Source organism: Platalea leucorodia, assembly GCF_965183815.1.
Source record: "Platalea leucorodia genome assembly, chromosome: 5".
Classification (NCBI taxonomy): domain Eukaryota; kingdom Metazoa; phylum Chordata; class Aves; order Pelecaniformes; family Threskiornithidae; genus Platalea; species Platalea leucorodia.
The window spans coordinates 53,121,723-53,146,319 of NC_138827.1; the positions used below are offsets into that span (position 1 = coordinate 53,121,723).

The 24,597-nt window shown below is 44.6% G+C and overlaps 1 protein-coding gene across 7 annotated transcripts in view; it reads left to right on the forward strand.

Annotated features, from left to right (window-relative positions):
• NPL (N-acetylneuraminate pyruvate lyase) overlaps positions 1 to 24,597 on the forward strand; it is a gene marked incomplete at its 5' end in the record, with an annotated part of 38,735 nt that overhangs the window by 12,894 nt on the left and 1,244 nt on the right. For 3 of the 7 annotated variants that reach the window (XM_082313836.1, XM_082313838.1, XM_082313840.1), the window contains 13 exons: positions 5,046 to 5,171; positions 8,197 to 9,820; positions 14,025 to 14,452; positions 15,038 to 15,106; positions 16,755 to 16,828; positions 17,941 to 18,028; positions 19,189 to 19,246; positions 19,334 to 19,406; positions 20,673 to 20,765; positions 21,590 to 21,738; positions 21,927 to 21,973; positions 22,776 to 22,860; positions 23,726 to 23,765. In XM_082313836.1, the coding sequence (XP_082169962.1) occupies positions 15,042 to 15,106; positions 16,755 to 16,828; positions 17,941 to 18,028; positions 19,189 to 19,246; positions 19,334 to 19,406; positions 20,673 to 20,765; positions 21,590 to 21,738; positions 21,927 to 21,973; positions 22,776 to 22,860; positions 23,726 to 23,765 (772 nt within the window). Of the gene's footprint in view, positions 1 to 5,045; positions 5,172 to 6,920; positions 9,821 to 14,024; positions 14,453 to 15,037; positions 15,107 to 16,754; positions 16,829 to 17,940; positions 18,029 to 19,188; positions 19,247 to 19,333; positions 19,407 to 20,672; positions 20,766 to 21,589; positions 21,739 to 21,926; positions 21,974 to 22,775; positions 22,861 to 23,725; positions 23,766 to 24,597 lie in introns of those variants that run through there. The other 4 variants (XM_082313837.1, XM_082313839.1, XM_082313841.1 and 1 more) reach the window with 4 other exon arrangements.

Consider the following 24,597-nt stretch of genomic DNA (forward strand, 5'->3'; position numbering starts at 1 on the left):
ATAATACACAAAGTGAAGCTGGACTCTTCATGTAACCAGCTGCAGCTCCAGCCATATTTTAGGTACCAGCACAACAGGGCAGATTAAACTTCACAGTTTGAGTTCTGAGAACACCTCCCGTGTTTGTTGTGGTTTGTGCAAATTCCTTGCAGCCAAATTCAGCCAAGCTCTCTGGGACATTCAAAATCAATAGCTAGGAATGACTTTTAACAGGAAACACACTTTGCTTGCACAGAACTTAATCAGGATGCTGTGTGATAACACCCCTATTCCGAAAGGGAGAATTAAAAAAACCCAAACGCATGCAATTGCAAACTTGCAAACATAAGCCAGTTCTTTTATTAGAACATGTTAAGGCCTGAAATGCAGAACCAGTTCTCTGCATGCTTTGTACTTTTATTTTATGGAGTAAACTTTCTCTCAATTTTACCTACGTTCTGCTTGGGTCAAACAGGAAAATCAGCAGGGCATTTCGGAGAAGCAGAAGCTGCTACTTCATGGTCTTTGCTCAGGAGCTACAGCCATGCAAAGGCACGTGCTTGTGTAAGGTTAGCAGTTACATTACTCCGTCACCCTAACATTCCTGTCAAGTGTGTACTAGCAATTATTTTCTCTAGAGTAGAGAAGGCCGTGTAAAAAACTACACCCAGCCACGACAGTTTGGCAAATCTCAACAAATCTACCCCAATCATGAGCACAGAGAAGTATTGCCTCAAAAGAGGGGCAATTTGTAGATAAACACAAGCCCCCTGTGAATTCTCATTTTGTTTCTGAAGCAGAGACACCCAGAACAAATCCCCAGTCAGTTTCTATGTGTCCAGCTGATGTTTCTGTCCCTGACAAAGAGCTAACTGTTCCTGGTGGAGCAGCCCGAGGTTGGAGAACAATCATTAGTGTTTTCCCGAGAGGTTGTTTTCCAACACTCTTGTTTTTCACATGTAAATTGAGAGAACATGTCAACAGTTGGAAGAGACAGTAGGGCAGGCATGAGGACATGTATACTGTATGTAACTATATACATACCCAAACTGTATATAATTAGGGGGATGGGGAAGGGATTATGATGGAAGCTGACACACGGTCTCACTGGTACCTCCAAAGAGGGGAAAATCTGAATACGCTAACTCTGTACCCCTCGCCCTTTACACAGGAAAAGAACATGGAGGAACTGTTTTAGCACCTTGAGGTCCCAGTAGTTTGCAGAACATATGACAGGGAAGTTCAACAGCATACGTATACTGCTAGTTTGCCTGGCTATCTCTACTGCATGGGAAAAGCAAAACCGGGCAGTAATACAGGCTCATACTGCTTATATAAATACCAACCTCTTCTTGTACAGTATACCTCTAATGCAAAGAGTTGCTGCCCACAGAGGAGCCCTAAATGTACTAATTAAACAGACAGTAATTAAGTCTCAAAGGTAGCCTATAACACCTGTGTTTAATGTCATATATATATCTGTCTGGGCCTTGGCTGGTATTTTCTACAGTAGCTGACAAAGCAAAGCAATGTGTTTTTTGTACTTTGCCTTAAACTCAAGGAGTAGAGACGGGGCACAAGCACATAAAAGCATGCGGTTTGTAGCTTAATTTAATTATTTTCTGCAGGTACTTCTGGGCAGAACACCGTAATGAACTTGTACTCAAGTAATGTTTTTTCAGGCTAGCAGCTTCTATTGGTTATAGGTAAGGACAAGCCCGTGATATGATCACTAGTGATTTCCAGTTTTCCTCTCTATAGACCCTATCTATAACAGGCCCAGACAAGACCTTAAGCAATATGCTGTAAAGCAAAAGTGCTTCAGTCTGCTCTGTGGCAACATTACAATAGCTGCTGTCAAATTCATGGAAGTGTGTTGTAAGTTGCCTTTATCCCTAGAGGCAAGCACAGCCTGCTTGCACAAAAAAGATGAATCTCGAGTCATGTTCTTGTAACTGACAAGTCTGTAGCATAATATGAAAAAATTGTGCGTGAGGGACAGAGAGGGATGCATGGATCTCCAGTCTGGTCACTCGCGTGTTCTAACAAGTGGTCTCAACCCAAACGCTCCAGGCAATGTTGCATTTCTGCCTAAGCCTGTCAGAGCATCAGTTAGCCTTGAGTTTAAGCCTTTGATTTAAAAGAGCTGAGACTCTTCACGTATAAATGACATTTGCTTTTGCAAACACACACTTATCAGATGATGCAGAAGCCCTTACTTCACAACAAGGAAGTTGAGCATGTGATGTTACTGTAGTTACTGTAAATAATAGTCCAGGGCAGCAAAAGTGTCTTCACATGTTGTTAGATGAACTGTGGTTTTCTGCAAATTCATCTCCCAAAAGAAGCCTCTTATCTCCTTGCTTTAAAGAAAGAGAAAGCCTTCTAGCAAATTCCATTTGATATAATAGATATAATAGATATAATTCTCTATGTATAGATAAAATAGATATAATTATATAAATAGATATAAGATGTAATTCTCACTTCCAGCAAGGAAAATGAGGGAGCATAAGCGTACCATCTTCTAAAGAAGCAGTTGAATGTACTATAGTACTGTTCCAAGGAGATTCCATGTTACCGCTTGCAAATTGCGGACATGAAATCTCTGCCGTAACTCGAACAAGATGATATTTAGACCTTATGCTCTAACCTATGCATTTTATGTCAGCACACCAATTTGTTACCATTGGATTGGCCTTCAGCCAAAAATCATTTGCTTTCTGGAAATGCATATGTGGATTTTGTCCATCTGCTTTTTGCCTGATGCCAGCTAATTTGTTACAAATGACACATGAAACTATTGCATCTCCCTGCTACCTTGAACAGCTGACTCAATGACAGTATTACCTAAAATTGTGCTAAATGAGTGACTCCTTGCCCACTTCATCAGAGATTGCATGGAACTGCCTGCTCTTGACCAAATAAAAAGCTTGCTATATCCAACACCACTGTGGACTTGGCAAGAGCACTCTTGACTTAGCATTTTCCAAGATTTCTCTGCTGAAGGTCACGTTTTGGAATCATTCTAGGTTTGGAGAATTAATCCTAAATTAATCCTTCCTTCCAGCTGCCATGAAAAACCTTGCTAAACCTTCCTGTCTTCTGTCCATAGAGCGCACAGAGAGACTGGAAGCTTTCTCAGCTTTATATACCGCTTTATTCACTTGCCTTCTTTCCAAAATAAGCGTTATTCTTAATATGGATCTGTTCAGGGAACTAGCTATCAGCTGAACCCCACAAGCAACTGTCTCAGTAAACTTCTTTAGCCAGCATTAATACTTATCTAAATCCACAGAAAACTCAGAGTCCTCTCTGAGTGCTGGAAGGAGAGGAAGTGAATTCATCTTCCCCTACAAATTCATCCACATTCTGCTATTGACAGATTCTTCTCAGAAACAAGAGCATGAAACAAGGTGAATTTTTATCCTCAAGATAAGAACATCTCATTCAGGGAAACAAGATTAAGGTCACATAGGTAACAATGTTTGCTATAGAAAAAAGCCTTGACACGAACCTATTGTATTGCTATTTTTGCTTTTTTAAATGGTATTTAACACTGACTTAAGGTATAGCCTGAAGTGAGAGAGAATACAGCTTTGCAAACACAGCTCTGAAGAGGAAAGAGCCCAGGCATCAATTATCTGAGAACATTACTCAGAGAGAGGGCTCAAAAAACAGCCTTAAGGAGAACAGGCATTTACCGATTGTTTCTTACCAATAGGAAAGTCCAGTATTTGAAGTTACCAACAATCCGTACCACAAATAATGCTGTCAAGCAATGCAGAGAAAAAAGCAGTGAGCAACCACAGTGGCAGTCCAAGGCCTCTTGCATCTCACCTGCTAGACAGGCTGCTCCTCTGCCCAGGGCCTCGGTTAAGCTCCTGACTCTGCTGAAGGCTTATTTTGAGATGATGGGAACAGCCCCAATAGTCTAAAAAGGACCCAGGTATGCAGAAATTGCCCTAGAGATGCCAGGGTTTCCTTATGGAGTCTCAATGACCTGAAAACATGTCCAGAGATGATAGGAACAGGCCCAGAGCATAAGGACTAGTATCTTAGAAAAATGTTAAAGAAAACGATCTCCTAAAATAATAATATTTTTCACTGTCTCCAAAAAGACATGAAGAGAAAACTGAAAAAATGGTGAGCTTCTTGCTAGGGGTGTCTCTATTGTGATAGCTCTTCAGCAGTGCGAGTTGAGGACCACTGTGGTACCTATTGGGTAATGTGAAGCAGAATGAGGAATCCATTACAAAGCCCTTGCAGTCTAACCGTGAATGTATTTGTCGGCACGCAGGCATTAGCGATGCATGGCTGTAGGAAAGTGTTCTCTTTCTGGCCTGTCGATCCAACTAACCACCTAAGCACAAATCGATCAGTTATCCTAGCTGAGGGTTTGTCTCCTAAGCTTCTTCCTGATCTTAGTTGCATGAGTACGGATCGTATCAGAACTTCTCCCATCTTCTAACAGTGGGCATTTTGGTAGTGGGTGTGGGGTTTCGGTGGACATTTTTGTTATTTAGATTATGCAAGTAAGGCCTCCAGAGATGTATTCTTTAAGAACGTGGTCTCTCTTTCTCTCCTGTCTCAAGATGAGCCAATGCTGCATTCTGCAGCAGGTGGCACTGTTGTTTGTGTTTAGAGGTGAGTTTTACTTTAATACAAAAGTCCCTCAAACTCTCTTGGTTGGCAATGGTCACTTTAGCTCGCTAATGGATCCAGTGGACAGTGATAGTTCTATTTCTAAAGCCTTACATTTTAATATACTCTAGCATCTATTAGTGAACTGTTAATGGGAAGATTAAACATTTAACCATCTTACCATCTAAAAAATTAACATCTTGGCATGCTAAACAGCTTTTATGCAGCAGACACACCAGTCTGAATGTCTGTGTTAGGACAGTTAAGAAAATCCTAAGTTAGGAAAATCTTCCAAGTTATGCTCACTTCTAGAAGAGTTAAACTGGCAAGCTTCCAGGCAGAACGGATATCCAGCTTAACAGTTTAAAACTCAAATTTAAAATCTGAGAGGTCAGTATTTCTTTTGATTTTTGCACCTGTAGATTTAGCGCAGAGAAAATGAGGTAGATGCTCTACATCTAATGACATCACGTCAGCTTCTCAGATGATGGACTTCTGAATACCAGCCAGCCAAGATGGTATTTAACAGAATTTGATCACTTTCTCAGGTATTGTCTTTTTAAATTTCTTCCATCATTTAGGCTTTGGTACTTTGTATGTGTTCTGAAAATAGACTTGGGTCTGTCTTTGAAAGAAAATTATGTCTGGGTACATTTGTTTATTGCAGAGAGAAACAGAAGCAAAACTATAGTTTAATTATGCCCAACCAGAACATGGTAGCTTGAGAAATGGGACAATCCAGGTGTCAAAACTGTGTATAGGTAGAGAGAAGTGTGATTTGGGGAAAGTAGAAGTAAAGGACAGGGGTGGTAAATTGTGGTCAGTGTAGAATATGTTGGAAGTGTTAACGCAGCAACAACAAAGAAGTCTGGAGGACACTTGCAGGGCCTTTGGCTTTAGTAATTAACCTACCTCCGCAAATCCGTTATATGAATAGTGGAGTTCTTAATAGATATGTGAATCCACTATGTTGGCACATGGAAACATAAAAGTGTTTATAACTTCCCTATTTGAAATTACACTGTGGAGTTATTTAGATAAGCTTTTGACATTCGTGTTAATTTCTTTTCCTTATAGAAAAATTCCTTAAATCTATAAGACCGTATTTTTATTCCTATACTTGTTTTGGAAAAATAATGACTGATTTTTGTTGTTTTTTTCACTGGTGTCCTTATTATCCTCTGAGCTTTGGCACCACTGACACTTTACTGCTTATTTCAGTGGTAAGTTGGAAGACACTTTTCTGGTCACTGCACAGCATGCTGCAGCTGCAGACAGCCTAAACTCTTCTTCTGCCTTGCCCAAAATTTACAATGCAGATTTTGGAACCTGAACGTGAGTTCATGTATTCAGATTCTCCTGAATATAAATTCACACAGCCACTTAAGCCCTCCTAAATGCTTTTTTTTTTTCCATTGGAAGGATATATTTGGTATTAAACATGCACTTGAAATCAGTGTAAAGGAGAGGAAGTATTTTAAATGGCAACAGTAAACTCATTCCTTCTTTCTCTCATCCTTAGGACTCTGAACTTGTACCTCATTGGCACTGCTGATTGCATGTGGTATCCTAGCACTCGGGACATTAGTGTAAGGGGATGTGCAGGTATTCATTTGCTGATGGCTGTAGGAGGAATGAAGAGAGTTAGTAATTATCCACTGTATTACGTAGTACTGCTGAACTGGACCTATGCTGTCCTTCAAACCTCTGTGGAATAACTAGTGTATTGGTTTTGGCTAAAGCACAGTTCTTTTTCCTTCTGGTAATTACGTAGGGCCTCATCAGTGTAAATATCATAGAGTCTTAGAATCTTTACCATCATTTTCTTAACTGCATTCCTTCCAAAGGTAAGCGAAGACTGCCCTGAAACACGAAACCCTCGCCCAAGGACTGGGGGAGAGGGACAGAAGCAGCGAGGAGAGTCAGAAACAGCGATCGTGGCTTTGAAGGATAGGGGAAGACAGTCCCAACCCTGAACCAGCACTGAACTGGGGAGGTGATGGGCTGGGGCAACTCTAAAATTTCTCAAAATGTCTCTAAACTACTGTAGGATTTTAACCCCCTCTAGGCAGCTCTAAACCACTGTCTACCTCTTCTAAATTGCTCTAAAAGTCCTTTAATTAGCTCTGAAGAGCTGTAGGGACCTCTGTATTGCTGCAATAAGGCAATTGCCTCAAAACAGATGCAATTTGCACAAGTCTTAAGTGGTCTCTAAACCACTCTGAAACTCTTCTAATCAGCTCTAAACTGTCACTAAATGGCTCTAAACATCTCTAACGATTTATTGCCACCTTTAAAATGTCTTTAAACTTCCTATAAACAGCTCTAAAGATCTGAAAAATAACTCCAGATTCCTCCAAAACTCCTCAAAAGCACACTAAGCAGTTCTGAGGAGCTGTAATATTGCTTTAAAGAGTACTAGGGTCCTCTGAACTGCACTAACATCTTTCTAAACCTCTTCTAAGCAGCTTTCAGATTAATTTGATCTTATCTGTCTAGAACTCCTCTGTATTGATCTGAAGATCCCTGAATTTCCTTTAGGCCTATTGAACTCCTCTAAGGACTCTAAAACTCCTTGAAGATGCTCTGAGGTGCTCTAAACCCCTCTAAAATACCACCAGACAGCTACAAAACACCTCTGATGAGCTCTCAAAGAGCTATTATTACACCCCCTAAATTACACCTTTTTAAATTATTTAACTGATTCTAAAACACTCTAGGGTGCCGCTAAACCAGTCTGGACTTCTTTAAACAGCTCCAGAATACCTCTAAAATGCACTACACTGCTCTAAAACACGTCTAAGCAGCACTAAAACTAAACTCTTCTAGTCAGCTATAAACAACGGTGAGAAGCTATAAATTCCTCTAAAACCTCCACCCCTCCTCTCTGAAAATCCTCTAAACAATGCTAATATCTAGAATTCCTCCACATTGCTTTAAGCAGCAGTAAAATGCTTCAAAATACGTCTCAAACCCCTCTCAGTCTCCTTGCAATGGCTCTAGAACTCCTTTCTGCAGTTCTGAAACTCCTGTTTAGAGAAACAGCAGTAAAACTTCTCTGAAGTCCTCTCAAACTGCTCCGAGTTCTCTAAAACAGCACTAAGCAGCTCCACACCGCTCTAAACTGATCTAACTCCTCTAAAGCTCCTATAAACAGTTCTAAGCAGCTCTAAAGTCCTGTGAAGTGTGCCAAAACTCCTGTAAAGCACTCTAAACAGCTGTAAACTCCTTTACCTCTTCTAAAAACCTCAGAGCACCTCTAAACTGATGTAAAGCTCCTCTATGTTGCTATAAGCAGCACTAATATGTCTCTAAATACATCTGAAATGCCTCTAAATCTCTACTGTACAACTCTAAACTCCTCTACACAGCTCTCAAATTCCTCTAAAGAGCTCTAAGCAGCTCTAAAACCCTTCTAGACCAATCTGTAACTCCGACAAACTGTTCTAAGCAGCTCTAAACCACTTCAGGCTACTGTAAAACTTCTCTCATGTGCTGTCAAAAGCACAAAGTAGCTCTAAAACTCTCTTAAAATACTCAAAGAATCTGAACTTTCTCTAAATGGCTCTACAGAGTGCTGAATTGTCTCTGAACCTCCCGAAATACACCGTTCTTCTGGGGCCAGTACTGCTTAACCTCTTCATTAATGACCTGAATGATGGAGCAGAGAGCACCCTCAGCAAGTCTACAGAGGGACCTTGACAGGCTGGAGAAATGGACTGACAGGAACCTCATGAACTTCAACAAAGGGAAGTGCAATGTCCTGCAGCAGGGGAGGAATAAGCCCATGCACCAGTACAGACTGGGGGCCACCCAGCTGGAAAGCAGCTTGGCTGAAGAGGACCTGGGGGTCCTGGTGGACAAGCGGAACATGAGCTAGCAGTGTGACCCTGCAGTATCCTGCATTAGAAAAATAGTTGCCAGCAGGTCAAGGGAGGTCATCCTTCCCCTCTGCTCAGCACTGGTGAGATGCATCTGGGGTGTTGGGCTCTTCAGCATGGACATCCTAGAGTGAGTCCAGTGAAGGGCCTTGAAGGTGATCATGGGATTGGAGAATCTGTATTACAAGGAGAGGCTGAGAGAGCTGGGACTGTTCAGCCTGGAAAAAACAAATTACCCATAGGGATGGAAGAGCATAGAGAAAAGGGGGTTTCTGGAAGAACGAGATGAGCCTCAAAGAAAACAAAAATACATGTGCTTTGTGAGAATTTGTTAGTAAAACCAAACCCCAGAGAAAGTGATCTCTGCATGTAAACAGCCCACAGTGAGCATATTTTGCAGTGGAGGAGGAATACCACAAACCCAGACTCCTGAGATGATTATGTGACTACATGAAAAATGTGCTCCCAGAGCACACAACAAGGGGGATTGTTCTCTCTACTGCAGGCACTGGATGCTCTCAAAACGCACTCTAATGGTAGATCTGAAAGTACACACTGAAGGCAGAATGTTTTATTGCATCTGGTTTATGGATGGGTGTAGAAAACCCAAATGATTTTCCCCAGGAAGCAAACCAAGCCCACAGGAGAGCTGCAAGCTGCAGGCATTGGGGCATATTCAAGAAAGATCGATTGATGTCTTTTTGGTGGTCAGTCCATATGCACTCTATATGGCCTTTCATAGCCTCTTTTCTTCTGAGTCAGTTAAATGTCTGCTACAAATCTGTGCAGGGCACTACCTTGTCTTAAGAGGTGCTGGTGGTCTGGAGGTAGATCTGCTGGGAGAAGATTTGAATTCCAGACCAGCTGCGGTTCTGGTGGGATGGAGGAGGACTGTGCTGTGCACAGCTGCATTTCTGCTATGCAGCCCAGGCTCTGCACTGCACGTGGTACACATCTGGTAAAACCACATATTGGAGGAGAAAACAAGAGCCACATGGGCTGCATGCGGGGAGTGGTTTTAGCTCCCCATGAGCCATTGTTTTCTGCTCACTTGTCATAGTCGGACCTCCATTTGCCTTTCTCACACCACAGCATGGATCTTCCCAGCTTCCCATGCCGCGTGTCCCAGAGCCAAGGCACTGCAGTGGCGTTGGGAGTACTTCCAGCACCACACTGGAACAAGAAACAGGCAAGAGATGAGGAAAAGTGGAGCTGAAGCCTTTCTTGGTTGAAGTCCTCATGCTGTACTGCAGCCCCCCCAATGTGAGCTGCACCCAGGTCGTAGTGGTGTACATAGCAGGGCTGAAATGAAGCAGGTCTTTGCCTTAACTTCTCATTTCTGTGTATCTTGTGGCTTTTGGTTTATGGCACGGTTTTTCTATTCATACATTATATGTTATTGGCTTGGGTTTCTCTTATCCAAATAATGTTGATTTGTAAAAGAACTGCAAATTAGAGGCACTGAGTAACAGGAGGTCCCCACCACAGCGGGCATCCATCAGAGACAATTATTATCTGCAGAGCTTGCAGCTAGATAACCATGGCAAGGAACAGAAGAGCTAAATATGACCTCTACTTTACAAAGGGGGACTAAGGCACAGAGATCAATGTCTGGCTCATTTCTTCAATGCCACAACTTTTAAATTTGGTGCTCAGTACAGATTTGAGACCCTGAGGATGAAATGTGCACATTTGTATTTAAAAGAAATGCAGAGACGTAAGATACATTGGAACGATGCTGAATTTTTTGGGCGTATGGGATTTTGTTTTACATTAATGATAATATTTTGATGCTTACCCTTAAATGACTGAGCTGTAGTTTTAGGTTTCATCTCCAGTTGCACCTTTGTCTGGGAACAGAGAAAAGATGAAATTAGACTAATTTGTTTGGAAAAAATAATCTTTTAATCAGAGATGCTCTTTATTGCAGTTCCCAGGCCTTCATAAGCTTTTGACATGCCCTCTCGTGCTTGTTTCCTTTATGACAAGGCAGTGTGGGTTTGCTTCCTCACTTACCACAATGAGCCTTTCGAAATCCTCATTCAATGGCACTGAACTACAGAAAATCTGTTTATCTTTCTATTGCACCGTGCAGTGGATGTGTCTCTCTGGCAGACAGCTCCAGGAGGGCATCTTGACGCTGCTAATTAGCATAAGCTTCTCTCTCTCATGCAGCTCCAGAGTGCATGAGTGTTGTCTGGAGCATTGTCTACCTGGACTTTAGTAAGGCCTTTGACACTGTCTCCCACAGCATTCTCCTGGAGAAACTGACTGCTCACGGCTTGGATAAGTGCACTCTTCACTGGGTAAAAAACTGGCTGGACGGCCGAGCCCAGAGAGTGGTGGTGAATGGAGTCAAATCCAGTTGGCGACCGGTCGCGAGTGGTGTTCCCAGGGCTCAGTGTTGGGACCAGTTCTGTTTAATATCTTTATCGATGATTTTGATGAGGGGATTGAGTGCACCCTCACTAAGTTTGCAGATGACACCAAGTTGGGTGGAAGTGTCAATCTGCTGGAGGGTAGGAAGGCCCTGCAGAAGGACCTGGACAGGCTGGATCGTTGGGCTGAGGCCAACTGCATGAGATTCAACAAGGCTCAGTGCCGGGTCCTGCACTTCGGTCAGAACAACCCCAGGCAACGCTGCAGGCTTGGGGAGGAGTGGCTGGAGAGCTGCCTGGCGGAAAAGGACCTGGGGGTGCTGGTTGACAGCAAGCTGAACATGAGCCAGCAGTGTGCTCAGGTGGCCAAGAAGGCCAATGGCATCCTGGCTTGTATCAGGAATAGTGTGGCCAGCAGGACCAGGGAGGTGATAGTGCCCCTGTACTCGGCGCTGGTGAGGCCGCACCTCGAGTGCTGTGTTCAGTTTTGGGCCCCTCACTACAAGAGGTTCCTGCAGTGTGTGGGAGATGATAACTTCCTGACGCAGCTGGTAAGCGAGCCAACCAGGGGAGGTGCCCCGCTGGACCTCCTGTCCAAACGGAGAAGGCCTGGTGGGCGATGTGGTGGTCGGAGGCTGTCTTGGGCTCAGTGAGCATGAAATGATAGAGTTTTTGATTCTTGGAGAAGTAAGGAAGGGGGTCAGCAAGACCGCTACCCTGAACTTTAGAAGGGCAGACTTTGGATTGTTTAGGAGTCTGGTTAGCAGAGTCCCTTGGGAGGCAGTCCTGAAGGGCAAAGTTGTCCAGGAAGGCTGGATGTTATTCAAGAATGAAGTCTCAAAGGCACAGGAGCAGGCCGTCCCCGTGTGCCACAAGTCGAGCAGGCAGGGGAGAAGACCGGCCTGGCTGCACAGAGAGCTTTGGCTGGAACTCAGGAAAAAAAGGAGAGCCTACCGCCTTTGGAAGAAGGGGCAGGCGACTCAGGAGGATTACAAGGATGTTGTGAGGTTATGCGGGGAGAAGATCAGAAAGGCGAAGCCCCAGCTAGAACTTAAACTGGCCACCGCCGTTAAAGACAACAAAAAAAGTTTTTATAAATACATCAGTGACAAAAGGAGGGCCAGGGAGAATCTCCCTCCTTTGTTGGATCTGGAGGGAAACTTTGCCATGAAGGATGAGGAGAAGGCTGAGGTACTTAATGCCTTCTTTGCCTCAGTCTTTAATAGTCGGACTGGTCATCCTTGGGGTTTTCAGGCCCCTGAGCTGGGAGATGGAGATAGGGTGCAGAATGAAGCCCCACTTGTCGAAGAGGTGGCAGTCACTGACCTGCCTCGCCTGGATGCTCACAAGTCCATGGGGCCAGATGGGATCCACCCGAGGATACTGAGGGAGCTGGCAGAGGAGCTGGCCAAGCCTCTCTCCATCATTTACCAGCAGTCCTGGTCAACTGGGGAGGTCCCAGATGACTGGAAACTAGCAAATGTGACGCCCCTCTACAAGAAGGGTCGGAAGGAGGATCCGGGGAACTACAGGCCTGTCAGCCTGACCTCGGTGCCGGGGAAGGTCATGGAGCAGGTCATCTTGAGTGCCATTATGCAGCAAGTGCGGGACAACCCGGGGATCAGGCCCAGCCAGCATGGGTTTATGAAAGGGAGATCCTGCTTCACTAACCTGGTCTCCTTCTATGACAAGGTGACCCGCTTAGTGGATGAGGGGAAGGCTGTGGATGTTGTCTACCTGGACTTTAGTAAGGCCTTTGACACAGTCTCCCACAGCATTCTCCTGGAGAAGCTGGCTGCACACGGCTTGGATGGGTGCACTCTGCACTGGGTTAAAAACTGGCTGGACGAGTTGGACTGGCTCACAAGTTGGGTGGAAGTGTCAATCTGCTGGAGGGTAGGAAGGCCCTGCAGAGGGACCTGGACAGGCTGGATCGTTGGGCCGGGGCCAACTGTATGAGATTCAACAAGGCTCAGTGCCGGGTCCTGCACTTGGGTCACAACAACCCCATGCAACCCTACAGGCTGGGGGAGGAGTGGCTGGAGAGCTGCCCGGTGGAAAAGGACCTGGGGGTGTTGGTTGACAGCAAGCTGAACATGAGCCAGCAGTGTGCTCAGGTGGCCAAGAAGGCCAATGGCATCCTGGCTTGTATCAGGAATAGTGTGGCCAGCAGGACCAGGGAGGTGATAGCGCCCCTGTACTCGGCGCTGGTGAGGCCACACCTCGAGTCCTGCGTTCAGCTTTGGGCCCCTCACTACAAGAAGGACATCGAGGTGCTGGAGCGTGTCCAGAGGAGGGCAACGAAGTTGGTGAAGGGTCTAGAGCACAAGTCTGATGAGGAGCGGCTGAGGGAGCTGGGGTTGTTTAGCCTGGAGAAGAGGAGGCTGAGGGGAGACCTTATTGCTCTCTACAGCTACCTGAAAGGAGGCTGTAGCGAGGTGGGGGTCCATCTCTTCTGCTAAATAACAAGCAATAGGACGAGAGGAAATGGCCTCAAGTTGTGCCAGGGGAGATTTAGATTAGATATTAGGAAAAATTTCTTCACAGAGGGAGCGGTTAGGCACTGGAACAGACTGCCCAGGGAAGTGGTGCAATCACTGTCCCTGGAAGTGTTCAAAAAACCGCATGGATGTGATGCTTAGGGACGTGGTTTAGAGGTGGACTTGGCAGTTAGGTTAACAGTTGGATTCAGTGATCTCAGAGGTGTTTTCCAACCTTAACGATTCTATGACTCTGTTGTATGAGTAGACAGCCTAAGGGGAGCTGATCTTGTGTGAGTTGCTTCTGCTGCAAACACGCTTCTAGTTTGCAGCCAGGCTTCCCTCATTATTTTCAGCCATCAACAAAAAGATACCCCCTTTTTTCTCCAGTGACTTGTGCCTGGGCAGAAATCCCTGCTGAAATCCGTAGAGCTGTTAACCAAGCACTCCCCAGTCTCCCGCCCTGATGCTCTGCAGGGCTGCTGTCCGCCTCGGCTACGATGGCTGCCGTTCCTCCAGCAAAGCCTGTGGTGGAGCCCGCTCTCTCCACAGTCGTGCAGCCAGCTCTCTTAGCTCTCCACTCTGTTATTTATTTATGTTAAAAAGTTTATTTATTTTTTATTTTTTTAAAGTTTATTGATTTATTTTTTTCTTTTTAAAAGTTTGCAAATGGTGATTAATAATCCAAACAAGCCGTAGCTGTCAAACATGACCTGCAGAGCGAAGGTTACGGGAGGCTGCGGGGATGGTGCCCGTTTTAATGGGTCATCGAAGGCAGCCGGGAGGAAGCAGACGGGGGGCGGTGAAGCGATGGTTCCTGCGGCGAGCTGTCAGGCGACGCCGCCTTCCTCCGCCCGCCCGGCCGCCGCCTGCTCAGCGCGTTTTGCACCGCAGCGTTTAAACGCGGTGCCTGGAGCCGGCTGGGGCGGAACGGGGCCGGCCCCCTCAGCCCGGAGGAGCCACCGACAGCCGGGCCGGGCCTCGCCTCCTCCCGCCGGGCTGGGCCGGGCCGAGGGCGGAGCGAAGCAAAGCGAGGCGGCCGGCGGGGGCGCGCCGGAGGCGCTGAGGAGCGGGGCCCGCCGCCGGCGAGGTGAGGAGGGCCTGGGGGCGCCGCCGCTGCCCTGCGGGCCGGCCTCGGCCCGCCCTCCCCGGGGCCGGGGCCGGGGCCGGCCCCTCGGCTGGGCCGGGTGCTGTGGTCTGCGGGGGGGGGGGTGGAGGGGTGGTGTGTGTCTCTGTGTGTCTCTGTGTGTCTCTGTGTGTCTCTGTGTGTCTCTGTCTGTGTGTTCAGGGTGAGGTTGCCTTTCTCGGGGGAAGGGGTTTTGAGCCCGGTTCTCTGCAAAACTCTTCTCCCTTCCAAGCTGCCAGGCGTTACCAGGTGTGTGCGAGAGCATAACCTGTTCGTGGGAAAGGGAGGGTAAAAATAGAAGATGTCTCTGAAATGTAGCTGCACCTGGTGCTCCCAGTCCTGTCGTGTCCTGTCCTGGGATGGTGCTAGCTGCAGTAAGCTGCTCTTTCAAGGACGACAACAACAAGACAATTCTCTCTAACCAAAAATAACACCCTTGCAAAGTCCGCTTCTTCTGAACTTTGCCTGTCTAGTTTTGCTGTTAACAGAAGTTAGTTGAAACTGTGCTTAATGACAGGAATCATGTTTATCTATTTCTTTTCCAAACAGCTCAATGACACCCAGAAAGAAGTTACAGGGTCTTGTAGCTGCTACAATCACTCCAATGACTCCTGATGGGTGAGTATGACCCTGTATCACAGCACGGCATGTTGTTGGAGTTGCACTGCGTACTGTTACCTTAAACCCCTGTCTCCCTTCTTTCTTAATTTGGAACTGATCGGTTTGAGTTTTGTTTTTAAATCAGATCTCTGATGGGCTGGGGAAACTACGAGGTTGGTCCCACTAGCACTAGAGTGGGTTCCCTTAGCCTCTGCATCCTCCTGTTGCCCAGCAAGTGCTGTAGGTCTGGATTTGGAGAGTTTGGATCAGCCTTATATCTCTTTTTCTACAGCTTTTGTAGGTGCAAATTAAATCATAGTAAGGTTATACGCATAGAGTATTGCAGTATTTCCACATTTGTTAAGGCAAATCACAGTCCTAGTTAAAAAGAGCTCTTGAGAGCTAGAGAATAATTGTCAATATCTGATGTCCTTTTACACTTTTCTTTACCCTAGTTAACTCATACAAGCATTCATGTGTATGTATGTGTGCATGGAATTAGTCTAAACCAGAAGAAAATATTGCAAGGACTGAGCAGTTCTGAAAATAACATCAAATTGAAAGTTGACATTTGGCCTTCCTCAAAGCAGTGATGGTAAACAGATGTCCTCCCTACTGCATTTTGATGTTGCAAGACAGAGTTGTTTGGAGTCAGCAAAAGACCCTGAGCTTCTCTGGTGGGGATTGTGTCAAGATCTGTATGTGTTTCTGAGGGAGACGGTGGAGATTTGCTACTACAGGCCTCTAAAAGTGATCCTTTACGTTTGAAAAGTGGTGTAAAGCATGGTACTGTCTCAGTCAGGGAACTCATTTGCATTGCAGTCACTGCTTCGTTTCTTGCTTTAATGGAAACTTATTTCCAATTTCATTTTTTATTGCTACTCGAATTTATTGCAATATGGTATTTGGAGAGTGATCTGGGCCTGCTGCCTGGCATGCCTGGCCCTTTTAAGATACGTTCTGTGAAAGCAGCTATGAAATTTTGGGTGATGTGTGAACCCAGTCAAGGTCCCAGAGTTGACTTCCAGACTATGGGGTTGGTCTGTATGTTTGACAAATGAAAACAATGGTGAAATGTTATACACCGATAAACAAAATAAGTTTGTCCTGCAGAGAAGATAAACCTAGAATTCAATTTCCCCTGTTTGCCAGGGAAGTCTGTTGCTTTCCTCATCCTTTAATGAGAGAGAGAGGTCAAAGTCACATCCAGCAGATGCCATTTCACAGTCTGTGTCCAGCAGTTACAAGTATAGTTTAACTCTTTGCCGGCAGTTGCACAAATATCTTTGTGCTCTCAAGAGGACTCCTGTTTCCCTCAACAGTCAAAAAGGTTTGAGTGCCTCTTGTTCTCTCATATCTCCCCAAAAAAGTCCTTTGCTGTGATGAGCCTGCAGTAATTACCAATTGAGATAAAAGGTTGAAACAGTGAACTACTTGTCAGGAGGAAGAGAAACTGGAAGAAAGAATTCAGAACTGAACTTTTACCTGAAGTGTTAAACACATGCTGAGGGTATCATACCTTGGGGTAGTTTGTGTGTGTACAAATGGGAAGCTTCAAAAATACATGCCTGTCTTTGTTTTCTTAATCTCTAAGTTTAAGATATCTGTGGGTGGAGACTTATGGTTGCTGAGGCTCCTAAGGTTGCTGCACTTCCTTTCATTTCAGACAGATTAACCTTTCGGTGATTCGTCAATATGTGGATTATCTGGTGAGCAAGCAGAACGTGAAGAACGTCTTTGGTAAGTGTGTTTTTGACAGAAACTGTGTTATACCCCTTTTGCCTGGATGGCAATCCGATGATACCTTGCCTGATAAGAGCTATAGTGGGAGGGACTGTGGATGTGGGATCATCCTAGACATTTATATTCATCAGTGGAGAGAGCGTAAGCAATACTTAAGGCATCTGCTTTTGCCTACACCCCACTTCTGTGTGGGATAAAATAAGCATTGCCTTCATACAGTGACATTTCCAGAGATGAATGGATAATGCTGTCTTGGCAGAGAAGACTCAACTGAATGATTCTCCCCTTTGCCAATTGTCTGATTAAAAAACATCAGCTCAGGAGTCAAGGGAATTCAGTGGGCTCATCAAAGCCAAATGGGCTTGTTTAGGAAACCTGTGGTGCACTGGGTGATACCAAGGTGGTCACTGCTCCCACCTCTTTCTCAGGGACTGCTGTGGGGGCAGCAGGGATGGCTGGATAGAGAATACAGCATCTGCTAAAACACTTCCGCTCACAGCCTGGCATAGTTAAGTAAGCTGAAGTTGGTGATAAGATTTTGGTTCAAAACTTCAGTCAAGAATGCCAAGATGCAGAGCAGACCATGGCAGTGACTTCAGCCACCAGATTTCAATCTGTTGTTTGTGACTGAACATACTGACATCTCGTCGTTTTCTAGGAGTGCTTTAGCCTAGGTAGCACGCGTGGTTCAACTCATGACAAAGACACCAAATGTCAGGTCAGGCGGTTTCCTTGGAGTGGAGGACAGACAGTCACTCTGCCTGGCTAGCTGGGCATCCCTTTGTGCGCTTGTCCTAGCCTGACTCATGTTGCTGGGGGAAGGAGGTGGTGTCTGCTGGGGAGGAGGTGCTGGGGGGCAGTTTCCCAGTTTCAGCAGCTGTCTCCTCCCCTCCTACTGCTGCTGATCCTGAAACACTCAGGTTTCCGACACGAACATTTAGTGGTGATAACACTGCAATCCCCATGCAGATACTGGTGTGGACCAACTGTCTTAAAATTAGTTGAGGTGAAAATATTTCTGTTTAGTATCATTAAAAGTGTCAGTTCTTGTCTTCAGTAAAGCCAATGCATGTAGGTCAGGCCTCAGCAAGTGTGTTGTGTTGAAACAGTGAATGGCACAACAGGAGAAGGACTGTCCCTTAACATCCAGGAGAGGAAGCAGCTGGCTGAAGAATGGGTGTGCCAAGGAAAAGACAAGTGAGTAGCTGAGAGTGAACAGGGGATTCCAGATCTCGTGTTATGATACAGGCGTGCCTGACTGATTGCAAAGCCACATCTGCTGATGGCTTTGGGTTTTTTGGAGTATTTTGTTGTTGGGCTTTGTTCCCAAACATTTTGTTCTCCTTTATCATAGAAGTCTGCGTTTTTGTCACTGCCATTAGCTGGTGTCCATTCATACTGCTTAGAGAGCTTGTTAAGAGTCCTTCTCTTTGGTACACTGAGGGGTAGGGGGACACAAAAGGGCTCTGGGGGAAAAAAGGGCTGTACCCTTTTCTTATTCTTGAGAAGAGATGAAAGTAAAGAGCAATCTGCCTGTTTATGCCCTGTGAACATTTCTGAACCTTTTAATGTATTCAGTGATTTGGTATGGGGGAAGCTGAGGTGTAAAATGTTTTGGTGCTTCCCTAAAGGTGCAAAGTCTGTGGTAGAAGAAGCAATTCAACTTGAATCTTCACCTGTGTATCCAATTGCAGCTCCATTCTCCATCTCTTGTACCTGTCATAGTCTTGTATCACTCACCACTGCTGCCTTCTTAGTTGCTATGTCAGAAGATGTGGGGAGGAGGAGGTGTTTTGGGTGAGAAGGATAGTGAGCAGAAATAAACTGGTGTGAAGGCTCACAGTCTGTGGATATAAAGGAGAAACACAGAAATGGGACCAATGGACTAGAACCTGGGAGATTCCCTTGGCAGGAGCAGACAAGCGGTCAAAGGTGCTGCTGTGAGGTTGAACTCTGCTGGTAGTTCTGCAGAGAAACAGGTTTAGAAAGCAAATGTATGCTTTGATATCCTTTCCTTTTCCCAGCTTCCTCTTAAATCCTTAATGTCTTAATTTTAACTTCCTAATAAAATGCTAAGATTAGTCCCCCCTTGCAAATACGACAGCAAGAAGTCACACATCATTCATATTTGCAAATGTGTTTTCTTTTTTCTACCACCAGCTGCTTGCCACTGTCGGCATTTTCCCTGTGTGTCTGCTCATCAGGTCAACACAGGTTCAAATCCCTGTTATGTCTAATCTAGCCCAGTGAAGGTCTTGTGCAGTGGCTCCTTGGTCTGAAGCGATTCATTTTGGCAGACTGATATTTTTCACCACCACTGAAACCTCCCCAAACCTTCTGAATTTGTTCTTGTGCAGATTGGATCATGTGATCATTCATGTGGGAGCACTAAGTTTGCCAGAGTCCCAAGAACTGGTGTGTATATATGTTTCCTTTTCACTATGTGTGTAATACATATAAAGCAGATGTACCTTCAGATACTTGCCATTCTTTTTTTTGTAGGCAAGACACGCAGCAGCCATAGGTGCTAGTGGTATTGCTGTAATAGCCCCCTTCTTCAAACCCACAAATAAAGGTGAGTAGATGTGATTACCAGACCTGCTGAGCCCCTTTTATATTGCCCTCCAAACCTTTATCATGGATAAAGGATTAATGCCATCTTCTTTCTTTCAAAAGTATTCTGGTGATAATATTCGCACGCCTGTCATGTCTGGTGTCATGCAAAAGCAAAACCTAGAAGAAACATTTTTTAAAGATGGGAGATATCAGAAGTCTCCCAGTAAGAAGTGGGAAGGATGTCTTTTGGGATGTATTTTGTTAGCCTCTTGTAAAAAGAAGAGCTGCTTATGGAAAGTGTAGCTAACTAGTCTGTCTTCTGAATAGACAGTATGGAGTTTACGCTTGATCTGGGCCATGCTAGGAAGCAGCTGGTTCCATGCTGACCCTTGCTGGACACTGACCAAGTTGATAAACCGCTGATACACAGGCATGCCTCTTGTTACTGACATGATCGGGTTTGGTTCTGTGCACCTAAAGTTACCTCAGAACTTATAAATTGAGTGTTTTGCTTTTAATATCATGAACATAACCTAGAAGAACCACATGAAGTGGGGGTTTTGTAACAGGAATGTTAAAATTTGTCTGAATGAATTATGAATGGTAATGTTCATATGAAAGTACCAGAAGAAACCAGAGTGGATTGCCAGAATGGCTGTTATTGACAGCCAAGGACACAATCAGTGGCAATCAAACTGGTGAGCACAAAGATCAGCAGAAGACCTTCGCTGATAGTAGCAGGATGGCAGTGAGGTTTCAGCCAGCTGCTCTTCCTGCTATGCCAGTGGGAAGTTTGCCTAAGATTTATGAAGGATGCAGTGAACAAGATTCTCGGGAAGAATGTCAACCATAATACCTCTTTGGTTCCTAAAACAGTACAAAAAAGTTGTCCAAAAACCTCTTCATCACCACCATCGAGCAGTACCCCAGGGAGGTGAATATGAACTTGATCCCTTGTCCTCTGTGTTGCACAGAAGTGATCCTGCTGAGACTGCTTTGGCACACAGGTCTTGCAGTTTGCATGTGAGAGCGTACGTGAGTTTCATCTGTGAGGGAATGAGTGTGAGTTATTGAAATCGGTTTGGTTTAAAATAAATATCGTCTTTGCCTTCCCTAAGGTCTTCCACTGAGTTTTGTTACATTTAAGGTTTTTATATGACTCACTTTGTATGGTACGCAAGCTGTAGATTGCCTCTCCACATACCCTGGCTGCTGTGAATCTGAACTGTCTTTCACTACGGATAGTTTCCTTCTCTTATGGGGGTACTTGCTTGTTTTCTTTCAGATGAGCTGATTGCTTTCTTACAGAAGGTTGCATCTGAAGCCCCTGCGGTTCCATTTTATTACTATCACATTCCTCTTCTGACAGGTGTGAAGAGTAAGTACTGCGTAGTCAGCTCTTCCCAAGCCCATAGGCTCATAGCAACCTGAGTAATCCCAGTGGCTGGTGTGATTAGTCTACCAGCCTAAACCAGGTACGTGGCCTCTGCTCCCATCACATGCAAGCTGTAGTGGAAAGGTTCCTTTCCGAAAATGGGAGGTGAATCCAAGACTAGAAAATAAATCGAATTCCTCTTCATTGGAAAAAAGTCACAGTTTATGAGTACTGAACAACTGGGATGGAGGAGGTGATGCTGACCATGGCTTTGCAATTAGTGTGGACCAGGATAGGTAATTGCCTTGGATAACCATAGTTGAATCCCGATTTTTTGCAAGATAGTTACCACTGTCTCTCTTGGTGTACACTGACTGCATAGTCATGTTTGCTAGTAAATTACGTGTGAAACCACAGTACTTCTCAAGTGTTATTATTTAGCGGAGGAATGAGGAATAGAATACAGATCTTTGGCTACTTGCTCTAGACAGCAGGTTATCTGGTGTTTCTGGATGTATGAATTCATATTTATTCTTAAATATGTTGTTGCCAGTTCATTCCTAAACCTTCACTTATCCAGGGTTTTTCCCTTCTGATCTGGTGAAAGGAATGCTTCAAAGAGAGGGTGGAAAGCTGTCTTTTGTATAACTCTGGGAAATAAGAACACTGAAGTTGTCTTACTGGTTGTTTCAGAGCTATATAGTTTACTAGGCTTAGGCCAAAAGTGAACAACTTGTAAAATAGTAAGTCTCCCTCTTGGGGACAAGACAGAGAAATCTCCCAGAACAGGGGTGTGTTTCTTCATATGAGATTGCTGTTCTGCACAGTTCGTGTTGAAGGGTTGCTGGATGGAATAAAAGAGCGGATCCCCACCTTCCAGGGCGTGAAGTTCAGCGACACGGACCTCTTGGACCTTGCACAGTGTATAAACAAGAATGAGAGAGAACAGTTTGCATTTCTTTATGGGGTGGATGAGGTAAGAGGCTCCTCTTAAAAATTATTTCCTCTGTGGCATCCTCTTGCTTCAGCCTTGGGGGAAAAAAGTAGCCCTGGACATTCAGTGCCAGGTAGTTTTGCTGCTCCCTCTCAACACCCCCTTTTTTTCTTTTTTTTGATATGTGAAGTAATTTTTTTTCTTTTTTTCCTCCCCCCACCCCAAACTAGCAACTGTTGAGTGCGCTGGCAATAGGGGCAGATGGAGCAGTTGGAAGGTCAGTATGGCTTGGACTCCTTCCCCTTGACACACGCACCTTATTGTTATGTCTTCCACTGTCCACACAGTATTTAACTGTCTCCTGTCACAGCGATGGAGGATCATGCAGGGTAAGGCTGTACAGCAGCAAGCAGACAGACAAGCGAGCTCCAGTGCTAGCAATGGGACAGTCGTATAATCTGGGATTTTAGAGTACGTTAGTTTGGGTGATTATTGCTGCAGTCTGTAAGCTGACCCAAAGGTTTCAACATATTTCTTTATCCTCACAGCAACTTTTTGAAGTAGGGAGTCCCTTTTATCGTCATTCTATGGGTAAGGAACCAAAACCCAAAGAGGTTAAAATCATTTACCTTAGTTCACATGAGAAGTCTGTGAGGAAAAGGGTCCTGCTGAGTTTTATTTCCGATTTGTCTTCTGCCCCTCATACCAGAGGCTTGGATGAATTACTGTGTGATATCTCTGTTCTTGAGTAGATAATCCATTAAATGAACAAGCAACTGGAAAATTAAGTGATTGACTTTCTGCATTGTGTCTAATTGTTCCTTTTTAATTTTGAAAAGCAGTGCCATTTGGAAAGAACTGGGAAGAGAAATCTGCTCTCTAAACTCTTCTGTAGGGCTTGGCATACTTCAGATGCTTGACAGTATAAACCGCACATAGATTGCATGAATCTCTATCATAATAAAGGCATTCTTATAATGTCAACAGAGAAAGCCTGTGGCTATGTCTTTTGTTTCAGTGGTTCTAAGCACCCCCTTCGCATTTACTGATTCTATTTTTGGTTTGGGTTTTTTTGGCAGTACATACAACTATTTGGGCCGACAAACCAATCTGATGTTGCAAGCCTTTGCAAAGCCAGACCTTGCGTTAGCACGGAAGTATCAGGTACAGTATCTTTACTGTCCCCACTAGGAGCAGCCTTCTTTCTCCTCTAGCTTTACTGGGGCTGTTTTCCAAGTGGTTTTGTCATCCATACCCTAAGGTAGCTTTATTAAAGCAAACTTCTTTCAGCTCCAACCGCCCTGCTTGTTCTTCATCTCTCCTCACCTTTTTGACCAGTCCTTACTAACTTTTAACCAAGACCTGCCTTACTTGTCCTTCGACCGTCTAATCTCCTACATGCAGAGTGAGCAACGGCCTGACCTTTTTCCTTGAACAAGCCCACAATGGCCAAGCCTCTTGGCCGGGAATATTATTCTGGTGATACCTTACATGATGTAGGGCAGAAAGGCATCCCAAAGCAGCTCTGCCTTGATGCTTCTTGATCTTGAGCAGCTTGAAGATTTGTGAGGAGTTCTGAGCAATCAGTAGACAATCTATACCCAATGTTTTTATGGGACATTTGAGGCATCCTTCTTTTGCCTTAAAATAGAAGTGACTGCAGGATGAAAGTTTAAGACATCTGAAAGATGATCTGCTCTGGGAAATCTTTTCACTTAGCAGTGGATATTCAGATTTGTAAACCTTTAGAGCCAGTATGAGACTCATCAGTGTTCTCAGATTGCTTGCAGTGAGGGACAGCTTGAACACCGAGTGACAGACTAAGAGGGAGGGATGGTTTTCTTATATCCATCCCTCCCTCCTCTATTCCAATGGAATTCAACTAGTATTTCCCATAGACTGGCCAGGTGGCCAAGGGCTTTTCTCAAGGCTGCGCAACAATTGTATTAGATCTAAGTATCAATAGCTCTAGATGCTTTTACAACTTAACATTTGAAGGAGTTAATAAACTACTGTCTGTCTTTTCTAGTTTCTCACTGGGGAATTTCTCAACTTTGTCATCAAACTAGGTAAGTCCTACACTGGCCGTTTCCCATGTGATATCTAAAAATGCAGGCTTGGTGCTCCAGAAACTCTCATGTTGCTGTACCCTCAGAACTTCCTTCCTGAAAGATTTCGCAGTGAGAAAACATTGTGTGTGCTCTTTCCTGAGTTAGTAGCAGCTAGGAGCTCAGCAAAGGGAGCTGACCAAGCATCCCTGACAGATTCCACTCTTGCTTGCTTCCTTCCTCCTTCTGTGAAATCTCACAGCTTTAAAGCTGTGACTCTGACTTACTCTTTTTCTTATCCTGACTCTTCCTGTGGGTTGGGTTTTTTGTTTTTTTTTAAATTCTGTCTTCAGAAGCTCATTTCTAGCTTTGTTTCTAGAGAGTCATTTTTCTGAAATGGCGGTGCTTCAGTAGGAAAACAGCTTTGATGCTTGTCTCCTGCCTTGCTATAATTTAAGAGTAAGTCTGTTCAAGGCTGTACAAGGCCAAAGCATTTTAAAATGGAATGATTTTTAGAAACAAAACCAAGTTTTAATATAAAAAGCAATTAAAACCAACCAAGTCAGAGTAGTGTAGGGGGACTGAATCAGACATTTCATGGTTTTCACTTAATGAAGAGAACCGTTCACTGTGGTTTTGCTATACATATGCAAGCCCCAATGAATCTAGCTGAGCTTTAGCACTTGGTTGTATTTCTTGGCTTAAAAGCCAGAGGAAATGCATGATTATTTAGCCTTATAAGTAAGAGGGAAACACTGAATTTCCAGAGGTACATAAGGAGACTTGAGCTATGGACAGAGAGGCCTCCTGAAGTTTCCCATGGTGGTTTAAACTGGTACTGCTACTCCCAGGG